The following is a 19,249-nucleotide window of genomic DNA, read 5'->3' on the forward strand; positions in this document are numbered from 1 at the left end:
CTCCCCAAGCTACTTCATGCTAACTGATGCTGTCTGAAGTTATCTGAGTATATTGGAACTGAGAAAGGCCAGAAATTCTCTTCTAATAAATTTTTAGTTGTTTTTTGCAAGGTGACTGTTTTTACTCACTGAGGTTTAAGCATCTCTACCTATAAATTTCTGTGTTTTGCCTCAATCTAAGTCCTACAAAAGGAACTCTTTATCTTCAGCTAAAGGATTATTAGACCTGTCTCAGTTAATGTTTATGAAGTTTTTTAGCAAAATAAAATATAAATTTTACTCTAAAAGTATAGAATTATTTTATTATGATTTTAATATCTGTTTAGACTTAAATGTGTTTCTAATAAGTTTTAATATTCTTATAAAACAGAATTTAAAAGAACATTTCCTTTTTTGTTTTCCTTCCTGTTTCGTGGGATTACACTAGACTGTTGATAATGGAAGCTTCTGGTCTTCTGTAATTGAATTTCCTTTATTTTACTAGAATGCATTTGATTGGTCTTTTTTAGAATATAAATGTGATACAGGTCCTATTTGTTTCAGAACTCTTTAATTCTATTAGATTGACAGTCCACATCACTCCAGCTCTTGTTTGTTTCTAGGAAGTTTAAGAATGTCTTGATTTCATTGGATCACATAGATCAAAGATATACAATATTACTTATAATAAAACATAAGCTAAAAGCCAGCAAAAGTTCAAGAGGTAGTTCTATTGGAACTATGATTTCATTAATGATTCCGTCTTCAGGCACTTCTGAAAGGTCTAATTAAAGCATCATTGTGTAATGGTGACAGTCAAAAAACAATAAGAAAGAGATTAGTGGGTTTCTGAGAGAAGTTAATGAAATCATAATGCAAAAAACATAAACATAACAGTGAAATAATATTTCATTACAGTGAATGGGAGCTTCATCATTTAAACCTAATTAACACCAGCAGAAGGTGAATGCATCAAACATGTAGGTCCCTATGAGAAATTGTGTTGCTGATGTCATGTAAATTCAAGACAGCAGGTTTTTTTTTCCCTGACAATGCTGAGTTACTTGCAGTTCCCAGAATATTGTATAATTCTGTCCTGATTCTAATTCTAGTGGATTAGTTTTTGTTTACTGAACCATTCTCACTAACAAGCAGTGCAGCAACAAGTCAGTGAAATGCTCTCATTAAATACATCTGCTTCCTCTAGAGACTATTACTTTATCTCTAATAATGATGATTAGGATACATTTTAATGTAAAATATGTTTTCATATGATTTATGTACTATTTGAGCATATATCTTTATTTATTTATTGAAAATATTAGCCATAAGTTATTTGAAAAATATCCATAATTAGAACATTCATAATTTTGACTACATGTCCCTGATTTATTGAAAAACAGATGTGTCTGTGAGAAACATGTATATATAAGCTTGTTATCCAATTAAAGAAAAAAGAAAAGAGCTACTAAGAATAGCTGAATTGATCCTGTTATGTAACAAATGTTGACATTCAAGGTAGAATCATTTACTCACTTCATTAATTCTTCATGAAACTTCAGGTTACTACTTACAGCCTTTATTTCATTATTTTCATTTGAAAAATAAACATATATTACCACTACCAGATCAATTTTAGTATTTTAAGCCTGAAAATACTTCAAAATTTTAACTACAATCTAATAAAAATCTAACATTTTTTTCCAAAATCTTTATGCAGTATGGATACTAATACTGTTCATATATCTAAAATGTTTCTAATTAAGATGTTTAAGGGTCAGTTTTGGTATATTTGAAATATTCTTTCCCTTGTCCACATAGACAGCCAGCAATAAATTAACACTGACAGACCTTTGCTTAATATAATGGAAGAAATGTAAGGAATTGTTGATATTTACAGTAAAATGTAAAAGTGTATTACGCTTAACTTTATGCTATATTTTATAATGTAGCAATACATGTTATGTTGAGCAAAGACAGATGCTATTATTACCTATTAAATTTCTCTTTCCCAGATTGACCTAATCTCATACCAATTCTCATTTATACTAACTGAGATTTTTAAGAGGCAACAAAGTAGCATTAATCTATGTATATTCCTAGCATAAGAGAAAATCCCTCCATACCTTGAGTTTATGATAAGTACTTTTGAGAAAATTGTTCAAACTCCAAGTAAATAAGAAAAAAAAATATTTTAAGGTACTAAAAATTATATATTTAAGAAGGTTCAGGGATGGTTTACTGATTATTTTAACTTACTCTTCAAGCTGACCATTTCCTGTGTAATATACAGTTGGAATCACATGCTGGGTGGATTTTCCAACATGACAGTCTTAACTTATTATTTATTAATCACAGAATAATGTAAGATTGAAGGGATCTTCAGACCTTCAGAAGCTACCCAACGTAAACCTGCTTAAAACAGGGCAAATTTATCTTGGAGTCATAGAGGCTATATCCAGGCAAGTTTTGAACATCTCCAAGGATGCTCACAATTCCACAGCCTCTTTGGGCAGGCTGTTCCGCCATTTATTGACTTTCATTTCCTGATTTATAGTGAGAATTTAATTTATTACACACTGTGCCCAGTACATCTTGTTGCCCCGTGCTCTCTGAAGAGAAGTTTAACCCTGTTTTCTCTACAATTTTCTGCTGGGCTGTTGAAAACAGTAATAATATCCTTCCTTTGCCTTTTCTTTGTAAGAAGGAGCAATAGCCCATTTTTTCAGCCTTTTCTCATAAATTATATTCTTTAGTCCCTGATTCTTGGTAGTCTCTTTTTGACTCACTCTAATATGTCAATATTATGTCTTCTACTGGGAAGCCCAAAAGCGGACACAGTGCTCCAAATGAGGGAATAGAGGGAAAGAGTCATTTCCTGGGACTTGCTGGCTCCACTCTTGCTAATGCTGCACAGGAAGTCCTTGAACTTCTTTGCTGCAAGGACACATTGTTGGCTCACATTCAGCTTGTCCACAAGGACTCCCAGGGCCTTTCCTGCAGAGCTGCTGCCCAGTTGGTCAGTTCCCAGTCCATACTACTGTAGGGAGGGTTTTCATCTGGGGTACAGGACTTGGCATTTGGGTTTGTTGAACTTCATGATAATCCTAGCAGTTATTTTGTCTTTGATTGAGGTCCCCCTAAATGGTAACTTTGTCCTTCAGCGAAACAACCAGTTCCCCCAGTCTGGTATTGCCCATGAACTTGCTGACAATGCACTCCATCATACTGTCCAGGTCTTTAATGAAGACCAACTGCTATAACTTTTGGGGAAAACCTCTGGTTCAATGACTACACTTTGGAATTTATAGATCAGGTCATATGTTTATGCAAGCTTTTAATTATAAAAGTTTTGTGCTCCTCAATATGGAGCACAATGGTTAATTGAGGTTTTTAATACAGCCAGTGCTCTAAAGCAGTCATGCCCACAAATGAAAAAAAAAAAAAAAAAAACAAAACAGCACAAGGATTCTTAAGCCATTTTTTCTTCTTGACAGAAATGTTAAAGTGCTACCTTAACACCTGCATGTTGTAAGACACACACAAAAACCCCTGACAATATATTTTTTGAAAAATAATTGCACCTGCTACTAATTATTGGTGTAAATCTTCATTTTATACATATTTACTTTGTTGCTTCTTTAAATCAATCAGCCAGTTATCTGTCTGGAAATTAGTTTTTGTACCTTCAATTAATTGTGTATAAGTTTGCACCTGCAAAAAGAGGGAAAAAACTGTCTATGATCCTTTAGCATGTTATTAATTAAACAAGTCATTAGTAACAATAAGATTTCAGGTTCAGGTATAGCAATTATATTAAACAGCTTTATGATTCAAAAAAGAAGTAAAGAATTCATACTTTGAAGATAATTATTTTTGTATTCTCTTTTAGGTAAAGGAGATTTAATTGGAGCAAACCTATCCATTAGGGATCAAGTTATTAAAACAAATGCAGATGTTAAAGCTCTAACATACTGTGACCTCCAATGTATTATACTCAAAGGTCTCTTTGAAGTGCTCGACCTTTACCCAGAGTATGCTCACAAGTTTGTTGAAGACATCCAGCATGATCTCACTTACAATCTAAGAGAAGGCCATGAAAGTGATGTAAGTATCTTTAAAGGTCTCCGCGGTTATTGTAATCTTTCAGGTGTTGCACATAGCTCAGTAATTTCCTATAATTTCGTCGCAGTAAAGAAATAACGTAAATTATGTTAAAGGAACTGCTGATTCCATTTGTTTGATAATTCAGATATTACCTACATGAATTTTTTATCAGTGGGTCAGATCATAAATATCAAACAACCTCTCTGCTTCTAATTTTCCATAACAAACATCATCCATGAGAGAAAAATTCTTTGGTTTTTTAATATTTTTTGTTTATGTCTAAAAAAAATTCATAGTTATGTAAGCTATGTGTCCAAATAAAGGTGTTTTACTGTACCATTTCTAGAAGCTCATGTGCCAGCCTAATGAACATTCATTTCATACATCATTGGTTATCACTTCTAGTAAAGAATGTCATCACACACACTGAAAATGAAAAGCAGTTGTTTCTCATACACTGCAATTAAAATGTGCTTTTCCACTTAAACAAGTACTTTATTTTGGAAAACAAAATAAAGCAAACAAAAACCCCAAGCAAAAACAAAACAAGAAGAAATTCCAAATAAAGCACTCCTGAAAGGCTTCAGTACAGACTCACCAAAGTACTTTCACTGATATTATATAGAAAATATGTATATTTGGATTTTAATAGTGAAAAGCTTTTATGATATCTCTATTTTCTGACTTTATTGTGTGAATGCCCAAAGAGAGTTATAGCCAAACTTTCAAGTTGGTGGTTAACAGTTCAGGTGTTTGTTTTGTTCTTCTCCTAACATAGAGAGAAGTAATATTGGGAAAGCATGAATTTTCACTAGGATACTCTCAAAACAGGGGACAAATATAATCCTAAGGAAGAATGCACCAAAGTACTTTTCAGTGCAAAACCCCAATGAGTTTGATATATGGGCTGATTTTTCTACATAGCTTCCTATTAGGTGTATTTGGTGCCAGTGTTTCCACAGCAACACTCTGTTAAACCATTGCAGCAGAAAGGAGTCCATATATAAGTGTGTATTTCTGGAGAGGAAAATAACCAGGATTTCTCATTTGTTTGTCTCTTGAAATGTCTCCAAACTTTCTGCTGCTGAAAACAGCAGCTGAGAGTACACAGCTGTTCTGAGAGCCTGGTGATCAGTTTGTATAACACTTTTCCCTCAGGGAGGAATGTTTGATCTGAAAAGGAGCAAAACTCCATGAGTTTGAAGATGATTGCATTCCCCACTCTAGTTTTGTTATGGAACTTGATGGATCCCCACAATGTGTTGCTTCATGCTTTTCTTTATGATGACAAATCTGGGGATCACCCTCTCAGCTGCATTCAGGTTTTATAAATTCAGGGACAACTCTTCCCAATTAAAGTCAGCTGGGTGCTGTACAGACTCTGCTGAGAGCAAGCCTACAGCAGCCTTGAAGGTGAGTGTTTCTCAGCCTCTCTGAGGAGGATGGGATAAAGTAATGTGGGACACATCCAAGTAACTCTTCTGCTTTAAAGTAGAAAATATTTTTGAGCATTTTTGAATATATGCCATATTTTCATGTTATCTTAAAATTAACGGAAAAAAATATCCTGATATGGAATAGCATCCAGTGTCACACACAGATAAACAGAATCCAAGACAGATTACGAGTGTCACTTTTGCCTACATCCTCTGCTTAACTATCCCCTCTGCTACTATTTCTCTTGCAGTAGAACATCTCATTTATTTTCCAACCATCTTACTTACCAGTAAGGATAAACAGCATAAATAAGGCAGCCAAAAATTGTACCACCACAAAAGCAGGGTTTGAAAAATGAGGACAGATATCTATGTCAGTAGCACGTGTGCCTGGTCAGTCACTTTGCTTCAGCAGGAAAATGCCCTGTCTTTGCTGCAGCTGGAATATACTTGCAAACAGAAATAATTGGCATTATCTGATGGTTGCTCTGAGAAAAGTAAGAAGAAAGTTTTCAGATGTACAGTTTGTGGGTATGCTAATATGACTTCTTGCTTCTTTTTGGTGTTTTTTTTGTTTTGTTTTTTTTTTTTTTTTTTTTAATACAGCACTTGGGAATGTTTTTATGGGAGAGCTTGTTAGCTAGGTCACTGTATCTGGATTCCCTCTCCCTAGTATAGGGAGATTTTACTTTTGAGAGTCTCTGTGACTTCTGCAGTTTTATAGGATTTTTGGGTTTGGAGAGCTTTTCCATAGTTAAACAGCAGATCTATTCATTTGAGTAAGTCTGTTTCTCACTCTCTATTTCTTGGCTGTTCTAAATGACTGTAAATCTGTAGCTGATTGTGAATAACAGCAGTATTTAGGGTCAGGTGAACTGCAGGGTGAAATAACATGAATTTTCCCACTACGACTTGTGAGCTCTCTCAGTCTTGACCTAAAATGTTATTGCATTTTCAGTCAAAGTCCACAAAATCTACTGTAGGTTGAAGTTTTATTAAAACTTTAAGCCAGCATTAAAAAGCTGAGATGAATAAGAATTTATTCCTAGTTGTTCGTTATCCCCTTTCCACCTTCATTGTTCTGATTAAAATTGAATCAGAGTTTTGAACTGAATTAGAAGCGCATGGACAAAACAGGGGTAGGAAGTCATCTGTAGTGTCCTTCTCTTGAAATGTCAAAATTGGATACTTGGAAGATTACATCTCTCCCCTACCTACACAAACACAAAAAGGAAGTATTTTAAATTTGTTTTCTTGGTTCATTTGTAAGTCTAAGAGGGTATATAATGATGTGGTTCATCTGCATTAAACTCCAAGTAAGGTATGACTGTGGAAAAGGCTCAAGGACATCCATAGTTGTGTCTCTTTCCAGTAAAATGAGGAGATGTATACAGCTCTCCCAGTAACAAGCAGAAAATGTAGCTGTCTGGTTACAGACTGATTGAAAGAGCTGTTTAGTAATCTTGAGAGAAAAGCCCAGATTTTAAGTATAGGAGCAGACAACTATTTCAGGCTCTAATGAGTAAAAGGTGGAGAAACAGACTCAAAACCAGAGAGATAGAGTTTGAACAATTCCTAATGATAACTCTTAAACCAGGAATTACTAAATGATTTATTATTAAAACCATTAATGTGTGTTCAGCCACACTGGCAGTGCTACTTTGCCATCTTTTTATACATTTTCATCACAGGAAGATATGAACTAGGAGAATAGACTTTTTGTTGATTTTGCATATTCTTCCCCTTGCTTTTCTTGCTCCCTTTTGATCAATAAACCAATAACTGTATTTGTAAATGTATTCAAATATTAGAAACAGTTAAAAAATACTAATTTTTCTGGTAGCTGGAGTTGACATTAAAACAATTCAGCATTTCAACCATTTTTTCTAGGTCTGTGACTATGTTGTCATAGTAAAGAAATAGTTTGCTGACACAGAATTTGACATGTGCCTCACCCTATCTGTATAATTTTTCACTATGAATTAGAGATTGCATATGTATTAGGCAGTGAGAGTGTCCCATATCTGATTTGATAAAACTGAGCACTCAGAATAAGGTTCTTAAAACATATGTGGATACATCTATACCCCTACATTAATATGAAGGAACCTGGAAATTATTTTGTTATCCACTAGCCCTGGAAAATGTGTTATTTGATGCATTTAGAGAGTAGCAGCAGCTGTTCATAACTCTGAATTATCCTATGAAGAACTCAGAATAAGTAAATGTTTGGACAATATCTTTGTAGGCTTTGGGAGAGTTTATTGTTTCTGATTATTTCTTATGTACACGCACAAAAGAATTTTCAGTGTAGACAACATTTTTCAGATTAAAAAAAAAAGGCTGGTTAGAATCACACTGATAAAAAGAACAAGAAGCCTCCTTGTCATCCTATGCCATCAAGCTATAATTAAGTCCCAAAGGAAGACAAGGCACATGCAGGCACAATCTTTGTCTCACTAAAGCTCTATCGATATAAGTCATTTTCAAAAAGAAGAGGTTATATTCCTGAAAAGACAAAAATCTCTGTTTGTAGATTGGACTTGTAACTAAAAAGACTCTACTTTTCCTTTTGTAGACTTAAAAGTAGTGTTCTGGCTCCTGCAGAAGCTTTCCTTCCCCTCTCCCCAAAGAAGAAGCTGCTCCCTAAAATGAAAACACTCAGTGTGAAACACAAGGAAGGGTTGAGTCCGTCAGTGCATCGCAGTGTACGTGAAATGTAAGGACAAGGTTTCATGAAAATGTGGTAGATTCCTTCTCCAGTAGAGAACATGCAGTCTTACTGCACCTTAGCCAGGCTCCTTGATAATAAAATAAATAAATAGACAAATACATTTTAAAAGGCAATCTAGCAACCAAGAAGCAATAAAACAGAAGAAACTGCCCACATCTTCCCTCTGGAAGGCATTGTCTGACAAAATAGGGATTAATTCTTGTCCTTTGAAGAGGCTGGTGTTTAGAATTTATTAAATTTTAATGACTGAGTTGTGAGGAATTTTTAATATCATAAAGCTCAGGTTGTTATTAGCAATACCTAAGAAATTACAAGGAATGCTCCTCATTTTCTATTGGAAAATCTGACAACAGACCAAATCAATTGTTTGTAAAGGTGAAAGTAGCTCAAAGCTCTGGAGCATACAATAGAGGGCACAGCTTAGGAGGAAAAATGTCTACAAATTCTAATCTAAAATATACTGAGCTTTCTGGTTCATTCGAGCTAAGCCTTAAGTATTTTAAAAGCATATGAGTCATTCTTCTTCATGTCATTTTGACTGCTTATTTGAAGACTTTTATCTTTCTTTGTTCTAACTGTTGTCATTGTCCTTGTAGTCATAAAATGAATAGCAAAAAATATTTTGAATGCAAGTACAAAATTCAGATTAAATCCTGCCTTGCACTGTTTGGTTTTCAGCTAGTAGATTACATATTTGACGTGAATTCATTCTTCCCTTTTTAGTCATCTTTTTTCTAGATCTAGATTTCTACTATAGATCATCTGAATTTGAATGCTGCTTTCCAATATAACAATAACACTTTCTATTACATATTTGATTATCTATTATGAATCAGCATTGAAAGTAGTGTGAAATTTCTGTTTTTTTTAATGCATTGATTGTCTGCATAGCAAATAGTATTTCACTTTAAAGAAGCAAACAACTTATCATATTTGCTACTCTATAAATATTAAGGGAAAAAAAGCGCTTTTTTTAAGAGTTGTTTTTAAGTATGGCAAGTTTTGTAAGATAAGAAAACCTGATAGTAACAGTCACATAATTACTTATTGATGAGATTAACCTCAAAGTAAAAAAAAAAGAAAAATCTTATTTCATGGGTATTACCTACATGTTTATAATAAAAGTCATGCATTGAAAAAATTAATTTCCAAATCAGTTCTTATTACACTACCATACTTAGTCACTATTCCTCTACTCCAGCCTAGACCACTGTTCATCCTGCACACCGTAGGACAATCGCAGGTTGCAAAATATTTTTAGTAAGTAATTTTCATAGAACATTTCCCAAATAATTCCAACCAATGTTTTAATAGAGGAGTTGTTTTTTTCATGCCAGCAGTTATGTAAAATGAAATAGTTTACCTTAAAGTCAATCAATTATACTTTAACAGTAGGGCTGGATAAATTTGAGGAAAACTTGTAATCTTTAAATATGCTTAGAGCACATTAAACACCCATCTTTGTCAGTAGCTTGTCTGGTGGAGGATCATGTATTATTATTCCAGGTGTAACTCACTGGTGTTTATTGTCAGTAAGTATAAAACTTGCAGAATAAGAGACCAATAAATAAGTTTTTGTGTTTCTATACAATTATCACAACAGGTAGAACATAGAATTGAATAAATCACCTGAAGCAATGGAAGTCTAGTACTTTATCTGAATGATTAGTCAAAAAAAAAAAAAAAACCAAAAAAAACCCAACTAAACTAATTTTTAAGCACTCCATGTGCACATGGTTCCCTTTGCTCTAATTGTTCTGGTAGAAGCCCTAGGTGACTGATGGCTGAACAGCCACTGCTACTGCCCAAATGACACCATATATTAATTTTTCCTTTATGCCTCTTGATATAAAGTGGAGTCTATAAACTTCTCAACTTCTCAGTGATTATAGTGTAGGAATGAAGGTGCTCTTCATACTGTTAAAAACTAATTTTAAAACTGGAAGTATATAATTAACTTTGATTCCTGATATGTTCATTGGAGTGGGTCTCTTGCCTGCCTCTGTGCATGGACTACTCTCCAATTAGGGTTGCTGTCAAATATAACTTAGGGCTCTTACATTTTACAAGCTACTCAGATTTTTCATTTATACTTCTGGGATGATCTGGATTTTTTTTTTCCTTTTTCCATCACTCTGTCTCTTCCTCTTCATAAAAAAGTTACTCTATTGCTGAACAAGGCAGCGCTCACACAATGTCATTCACACAGCTCCTATGGAACAAGTCATGCAGCTGTACATGGGTGTGAGCACTGGCAAAAACAAACAAAAATCAAAGCCGTTAATTCACCTGTTTTGCACTTCATTTTCGATATTAAATGGATGAGGTGTATTTTGGGAATGAGCTCTGTCCAGTAGCTCTCTGCAACATATTCCACAGGTTTCCTACCTGTGTTCATGACAGTAATTATATTTTGGTGGATCTTTGCCTATTAAGTTGGATGCTAGCTTCAAACAAGGAAATCTGCTGCAAGAGCCTCCTCCCTGTGTAGGGTTACAGTCAGTCCTTCCTCCAGACCCTCAGCCTGACAACTTTTTCACTTACTGGAGCAAGGGTGACCTAGAGCTATAGTGTAGGCCAGGTCTGATGTCTTTATTTCTAGTCTGGTAGCTCATAAAGCTTTTTAACTAGCAGTTACTGGTAAGCCTGATGTGTGGTGCCTCTGAGCCATCTCTCCCCGCCAGTACCCCTCAAGGTAATCACCTCACTGTTCTGTTTCTAATATATTCTTCAATATGGTACACTGCTGAGAAATAATGCAACAAGGAAACGTAATTCAAAAAAGATAGGCTGGTTGGCCTTTTTATTTTCTTTCCTAGTATCTTTACCCGAAGAATCTTTTTTCACTGATAATCTCCTGTTTCATTTCTGTAGCCTTCAGTTATTCTAATATTTATGAAAATAATGATACAGACACCTATACTGTCTGCTTTTGTCTCTAGTAATTTATTCTTCTGACTTGTGGTCATTTTCCAGGTAGCAGATTCATCCCGCCACAACTTATTTGAGCAATTATGAAATCTTTTCTATTAATATTGTTTTTCATTCATTTCTGTACTTCTATAAATCTTTCCCAATTTACACCTAAAACAAGTGGCCAATTCACTGTAAGGGTGAATCACAGAAGATCTGGAAAAGAACAAAGAGGAGGGGAGGAAATTAACCTATTTACATTAGTCTGGAACGATTTAAGGTATACGTGACTCATCCCCAAATTCCAACTCTTATTTTTGTGAATGGATTAAGAGACAGGAATTATGAGTTCTACATTATTTATTAAAAGCTTTGCATTATTTATTAAAATATTTTCACGAGTAGACCTTACCACTTTCTTGACAAATACAAAAAAATTTTCATTGTAACTAGAATTAACATGTTTAAATAAATGATGAAATTTTACTCTAATTTTAGCTTTTGAGTCTTTTTGAACACTCTCCATTCCCATTTATTTCACTTCCTGGGATTATTACATTCTACATCAGATTATAAAGTTTAACCCGAGGGTAGCGCGTTGAAAAAAATCCAGGCTAGCAAAGCAGCTTATTGATGTTTTTTAGACTGTTGTATGAGGAGGGTATAAAACACTGTGTCAAACAGAATTTTAGACAGGAAAAGCTCCTGGCTTTTAGAGTATTGCCTTGGAATCTAACGATATTTCTATTTTAATTAGATAGGCATGCTAGAGGATAACTTTTTTCCAATATGTCTCACCATGCCTTAGGGAACATGATAATATTGCTTTTACAATATTAATATTATCTTTGTCTCTACACTGTAAAAAATGGAAAATAGAATTAATCCTAATATAGCTAAACTTTAAATGATATAATTTGGAAAGTGGATTGATTTTTAATTTTTTTTATATTATTATTCCTTTTATTTTGTATTGATAAAGCACTGATCATTTGGGGACCTTAAATTTAGAAGCTTTTTCACAATAACTTGTCCTTTTATTATTCTGGGTAATATAGGACTAATTAGTGAAGGAAATTATAGTACCACAATGTCTTGTATAAAAACATTAGTTCTGTGGACATAGACTACCTTAATATACAATGTTCATGTCAGAGTGGCTTATGTGGTGAAGTTTCTACACAACTTGCAGCGTGATTATAACCTCAGGAAATAACGCTGAAATGTCTAAAACTAAATGTAGTGTAGTCTTTGAGAAAACTGTCTATAACCTGTGCAAGTTGTGTATCAAACTGGCATTTTACATTGATACAAGTGTGCATTCTCAATTTTGAGCTAGTAATGTTTTTAGTGCAACTTTTCTTTAAACATCATAGAGCAGTAGAATAGCAGACCTTGGAAAAGACCTCTGAAGGTTATCTAGACCCACTACTCTGCTCAAAGACATGAAAGCATGTAAAACCAAAAATTATTCATGTAAAAATACAAAATTTTTTACTGATATAAAAAATAATATATATGCATATTTTTCTTTTTAATTATCTATACTTTCATCCAGTAAAACCAGAGCTACAAAACCTGCCTATAGAAGTGCAAATATAGTTATGCTGAAAATAGGTTTGATACTCAAGACATATATTACATTATATTATTATAATCATGTTATTATTTACCACATCACTGAAAACTTTCAATGATGTCGTAAATAATAACATGACTGTAATAATGAAAGAATTCAAAGAATTCAAGTCATTTTCTTAAAAATTCTCCATGGATAAATTGCTGCCCTCAGGGAGGCACTTGCTATCACTCATCCCACTGATTTCTTCTGTGAGTGCCAACAAAACACCTGGCCAACATTGGGAATGTGTACAAATAGGCAATTGGCAGTGATAAAAATTTCACTGGAGAATATTCTTCAATATCCACTTCATTGTCCCTCTCTATTCTTTTCAAGAGACTCCCTGAAATTAGATATACATATTTACATAAATACTAGTATGAAGTTTCATTTAAAGATAAAGCTAACATTTCAAATACTGCTCCTTCACTGTATCTACAGCCTCAAACTGAGGAGTCTAACAGAATATCAATCCAGGGCCAATCATGCAAATATTTATGAGCCTGTTTAAAACCTTAGAACTGCTTGAAGTTAAGCACATAAGTTTTACTGCTTTGGAAGGTGTTAGCCTTTTTTGTAGTTTCTGGTTTATGTAAGTCTTTACTTGACTGTAATCAAACTGTAGGAGTATTAACAAGCTTTCTCCACTATATCTTTTTTCTGCAGTAATCTGAAAGCTTTTCCAAAAATACAACCTGCCAGACAGTACAGTCAGTGCCAGGTTTATTGTCTGTTTTAACAATTCCTTCTTTTGTTTTCTTTTCATCTTATTGATAGACTGTTCTTTTTTTTTTCTTTTCCCTTTTTTTTTTAATTCTTTCTGCTTCAGTGCTACAGATTTATTGTGAAAGATGCATTTTCAGAGCAGTTGAGACCCTAATTTCTTCTCCTGCTTTGGGGTGGGGAAAAGGGATGTAAGCATATAAAAGTAAAAATTACTAATTATACCATCCACGTTTCCCAGTTATTTAGTCTTAATATGGCACAAGTGGCAGAGATATTTGTTTTTGCTTTCTGTAGCATCTTTTTTAACAAGAAATGCAATACATCCTGTATTGCTAATGAAACAAAGTATAATTTAAAAAAAATGAATGCAATAAGCTTAATATTCAGGTTTTAAAGAAATATATGAAAAGTAAACTTTTAACACCAAATATAAAAGCTTATGTGAGAATTTTGCAACCAATAAAGTATTCAATTGCAAAAAAAAAAAAAAAACCTATCGAAAGCTAACCACAAGCAGCCAGTTATAGAACATTAGTACCAAGTTAATTACAAAGAAACAAAGCACTCAGGACAGCAAATTAACAGGAGACGGTAGAGCTCCTGGCAATTCACAATTACTGTCTTCCTAGGACAAAATACCTGTGACAGATCTGTTGTTCAAGTTTTGCTGCTATTTAAATGTACTCTGTATTGTAAGAAGCATCAGAGAATGCTGAAAACATCTGCTTCTACAAAATACTCATTCTTTATCTGTTCATTAAGGGAGGAAGAGAGATAAGAATAACCCTGAGAAAATACAGGAACAAGCCAATGAACAATAGAAAGTCTTAAAAAGAAAAACAAAACAAGAAAAAAACACAGAGGGTGGGGATGGCAAATTGTTCAGTATAAAACAATTATATCTAACAAGCTCTTTGTGAGTGATTGAGTCTTTTGTGATTTAGAAGACTTGTGATATTTCTTTAAAAATTTCCTAATTACAGAAAACTGAGGCCTGAGTACATGTGAGGCATTAAGTTCTGCAGCAGTACAATAATCACTTGTTATGTACTTGTATCTTTTCCATTACCATACAGTAGGTTTGCAAAGAATGGAACATCTGGCATGCATTCTTGGTTTGTTTTTTTTTTTTTTCCCACACTGATGGTGTTCCTAAATGGACTTTTCCCATTTCCAAATGCTGACTAAGAACATTAATACTCCAGTTTGATTTCAAATCCTTTCCTGAAAATATATTTTATCCTTTTGACTCAATATAAAGAATTATTCATGTATTTTAGTACCAAAGATTACACGAAAATAAGTGAAATTATGTTTTTATTTTTATTCCTACTTTTTGTGAAGGCTACAAGAATCAGACCAGCAAACACTGGTAACATTCTATTGAGGCCCAGCATGTAAATTTACTGACTGGGCATATAATATATTAGCCTCCAATTTAGCTGTGTCTCTACATTTTTCTTTTTAGGGTTTTATCATTGGAGTTCATCTTATTACCTGAGTTGGTCCCAGTTCCTCGTAGAAATTGTTTATAAATGACTTCTGCCTCTTGACACTGAAAAAATTTTCACATCCTCAGCTTTCAACAGCAAACCACTAGTTTTCAGATGGAGAAATATTCTTTTTGTGCTTCTAATAAACAATGTTAAGGATTATTGAATTTTTTTATCTGTGTATTAAGATATTAAAAAATGGAAGATTGTAGATTTATTATTCCATACGTGTAAGAATTTTATATAAGTCTGCTTTTGGTACATAATCTATTATTCTTTTGCCTTGTATAATTAAATTTAATAGCTGGTTTCACAAGACATAAAGAGACACCAAGGCTGAAATCAAAACTTTAATTAGACTCTTTGACTGTATTTCACATAATCCATGCTAGCATCAATCTTTCTGTTTTTTTTCTCAATGCGTAGTAAGTTAAATATCTGTATTTTTTCTTTCAGCAGCCCTTATACTTTAAGAGCTGTACTTATTTTAAAAGGCAGGCATATGAGGTATTTGACACACTCTTTGCATAAGGAAAAAATAGAGCATTTCATAGAAGACTGCACTAGTGTGTTGTCCTAAATAAAAGGTTTTAGCATCCTAGAAACTAGGGCAACACCTCCTAATTATTTACTCTGATACTAAATTTTTGTAAAGATAAAGCTATGTGCATAATGAGGACTTCTAATTTACTGCACTTTGACTGGCTTTGTCCAAGTTCTTTTTCATCTTTTCTCTTTGGGACCGGAGGGAGAGACAGAGAGGAGGTGCTGGAACAAGTTTAGAAGCAAAATTCTTGAGAATTCTCTCTGGGCACAGATTAGTTTCTTTTGCCAACTATTAGTTTCTTTTTCAACTACTAAGCTATAAACCCAGCCCCCTGTTGTGTGTGCAGGACAGACAATGAGTATTGCAGTGTAATTATACAGAAGCAATTACAAGGCTCTTTACTGTGGATTTTGTTCTATAGGAAAGATAGCTTATAGGTCCATAGTTTATTTTAAAATATCAATATTTTCAGACTGAAATAGTCCCCAGTGGATTAAAGGAGGTAGTCTGGGGGAACAGGAGGAGTCTGAGAAGCAGCTTCTCACATCATGTGCTCTGTGTTCATACTTACCTTTCATTTCTGCTGCATGGCCTCCTGAGAACACTCCCTCCCCTCCTTGCAAAAAGCAACCTGCTTTCAAAAATTCCTTTACCCTTCTCTTGGGAAGGTCCCAAGGCAACAAAGTGCTGCCACTCACCCATTTGCTGTGCAGCCAGGTTCCCCCTGCTGCAGTGACCAAGCCAGGGATAATAATAATAAAACAGAGCAGCGAGGGATCAATGGGTGGCTGTGGCTCCTGTGCTGAGGAGCAGCAGGGAGGTCCAGAAGCAAGGGCACAGTGCTGGCAATTGATCCTGCAGTTTAAAACCCACATAATGATTTCTTTGTTTGTGTTTTCAAGATGTACAGTCAGGATTAACAAGTATTCAGGAGGGAAAAACAGCAACATTAAAACAAAAAGTGAGGGAAATCTTCACCCATGTTATGAATTACAAATGACAAGTCATTTCTAAAGCCTTCAGCAGGAAAATGCATACTTTCTGAGATGTTTTTTGTGAAGTTGCTAATATTTTGGATTTGCCTGGAATTTTAGTTAAGACTGCTATTTAACATTCCTACTGTGCCTAGAAGCCAAGCAAAATTCTGGGCACAATTTTAAACTAATATTTTAAACATTTGTGCAAAGCAGGCCAGTAGTACTTCCTAATTCTAATATCTTAGCACATTTCAAGTTTCTTCTCATCCTTAATCTTGAAGATACTGATTTTTCAGTTGGCATAGATTACAATGCAATTATGAGACTTCAGTATTTGATATCTCATTCTCTGCTAATATCATCTAGTACTCTATCTAACTCAGTAAGTACAGAGCAGTTATTTTGTTTACATAGCCTCATTATTGCAGTTGCTCTGTTCGGTAGTTATTAGAGTGTTATTGCTACATTTAATGATACAACTGCTACTGGCTTGGCTGTTGTGCAGTAGGATTTCTGCTAACAAAAACTTAAATATTCTGTATTTGTATATTATACCGCTACTAGTACCCTCACTACAGAACAGTTTTTAGGTTAACCTGAAAGACTTGGAACAAAATAAAAAACTATAAAACAACACACAATTATTATTTTCAAATCTGTGCCTAAAATTTAAATATTTAGCAGTTCTGAAGAAGTTTGTCAAACTGAGAAGTTCAAATGACTTTCAGAAATGCCTAACTTCTACCTATGTTTGGAGAAAAATAAATTGACTGATGGGTTAAGCACTTTTTGCCTTGATATGTGGGTTTAGGAAAGCTGAAAAAAATCTCTCAAAGTTTTACCTGGCAGACTAAAATATTCATATAAATACAGTATATAAGCTGCCGGAGACTTGCCCATGGTCAAGATGTGGACATTCAAATAAACAGCAGAATTTTCATAGCAGTTCAGTGGATTTTATTAGAAGTAGTTACTCTTGAAAGTGGCATAATTTTTTTTCTTTTTCCTTTTCTTTTGTTTTACTTTCTGTGTATTTCAATTCAAGTTAAACACCTCTCCCTCAGGACTACCTTGCTCCTACTTGCTCTGCTTTTGCAAATTTCTCAAAGATGCTGGAGCTACTTAGCTCATCTTTACATACAGACTAGGCTGGCACAGGAGCTAAAGCTAAGCAGGGCCAAAGTAGAGCACTTGTTCCTGCATTTCCACCAAACCTGAAACGTGAAAGCACTGAAATCTGCCGGGCATGCTTTCACACACATCTACATTTATTCACAGGTTTGGAATCTTGATCTACTTTTTTATTAAAGGAAAATATATTTTTTTTTTCATTAACTCACTTTTTATTTAAGATAAAACAACTATTTTTTTTTACTCTCACAGCACCTGTTTGCAAGGATTATCCTTAGTTCAGTGTTTTGTCACCATTTAATTTAATATAGCCATTTTATCATGAGTGTCTTTTCTTTTATTGACATAAATGTTTTGGTTTAGATGTTTGTATCCCTTTGGAAGCCAAACTGTGCAGATGTACATACTTCCTACCTCTTTGGTTTGTTTTTTGCAGGTAATATCAAAATTATCCAACAAGCCTACATTATCCCAGGTATGTTGATCACATTTTAATTATGCCAAGCTTCACTTTGAACATGCACGTAATTATAACCACAACAAACTCCTTCCATTCCTTCTTGAAAGTAGACTTCAATTTTTTCAGAATGAGAATTCAAATTGCATCCTGCAGATAGTTCTGCCACTGTCCATTTTATGAGTAACAGCTTATAATCTTTTTTCTCAGGTGCTAAATTTGAATATATATAGCAACTACATTTTAGATACATGGCTACCCAAGCCAAAGTTTTGAATATAGGTAACACTCATTCTCTATAGAGTATAGGCAGTATCAGTGCCAGGTCCTGTACAATTTAATCATCATGACAGCTTTTGAGTGTCTACTACAGTTGACAACAAGGCTTTCCTATTTTATAAAGACATGCCTTCTGTCACAACTTGGAATTTTTACCTCTTCATATATACCTCAAATTAAAAGATACCAGTTCACTAAATCTGTCAACACATACCAAGAGGAAAGCATACATTCAATGAAAGTGTGTTGTAACAAAATTAAACCTGTCCTGGAGAACATTAGACAGATGCTATTAGGGGCTTAGAATATTTGGATAAATTCCCCAAATCTGTATTTCCACATGGCCAATCTGACTTGGCCTGAATGTGGGATATCTGACTATGCAGGGTCATCTGAGGTTTCTATCTAAAGCTAACAGTGCTTTAATCAAGCTTGATTGAGAAGAGTAGCCTGTAAAAAAAAAAAAAAAAAAAAAAAAAAAAAGGCAACAACTCTCTTTGAAACTATGAAGTTGCATTTGCATTTGGTTTGTTAATTTTACCTGGAACCTGAGTCTGCCTTAGGCCATTCACCTACTACCAATAAAGTAAGTTGTACCATGGGAATAAATAGAACTATTTCTGAGTTAAGGTCTGATCCTGTCTATGTTGGCACGTGTCAGCACTCATGATCAGCATACTTTTTTACCACAAAAAAATAACATTGATCTCCTACACCGTGCTTTAATTAGTACATAAATTACAGAGCCCAGGTCTGTTGCCTCTAAATTTCCATGGTTCCAACATCAAGCATCTAAATTGCATTTTTTTCAAAACCAGACATAGCTCTGCTTTCTGATGACTCAGTCCT

General features: G+C 34.2%; 1 protein-coding gene across 1 annotated transcript in view; it reads left to right on the top strand.

Moving 5' to 3' along the window:
- The window catches only part of KCNH8 (potassium voltage-gated channel subfamily H member 8), a 174,966-nt gene that overhangs the window by 137,313 nt on the left and 18,404 nt on the right, over nucleotides 1–19,249 (top strand). The window contains exons 11-12 of the mRNA XM_053979069.1: nucleotides 3,872–4,086; nucleotides 18,101–18,139. Coding sequence (XP_053835044.1) covers nucleotides 3,872–4,086; nucleotides 18,101–18,139 — 254 coding nt within the window. The remainder of the gene's footprint in view (nucleotides 1–3,871; nucleotides 4,087–18,100; nucleotides 18,140–19,249) is intronic.

This window comes from Vidua macroura, chromosome 1, assembly GCF_024509145.1.
Source record: "Vidua macroura isolate BioBank_ID:100142 chromosome 1, ASM2450914v1, whole genome shotgun sequence".
Classification (NCBI taxonomy): Eukaryota; Metazoa; Chordata; class Aves; order Passeriformes; family Viduidae; genus Vidua; species Vidua macroura.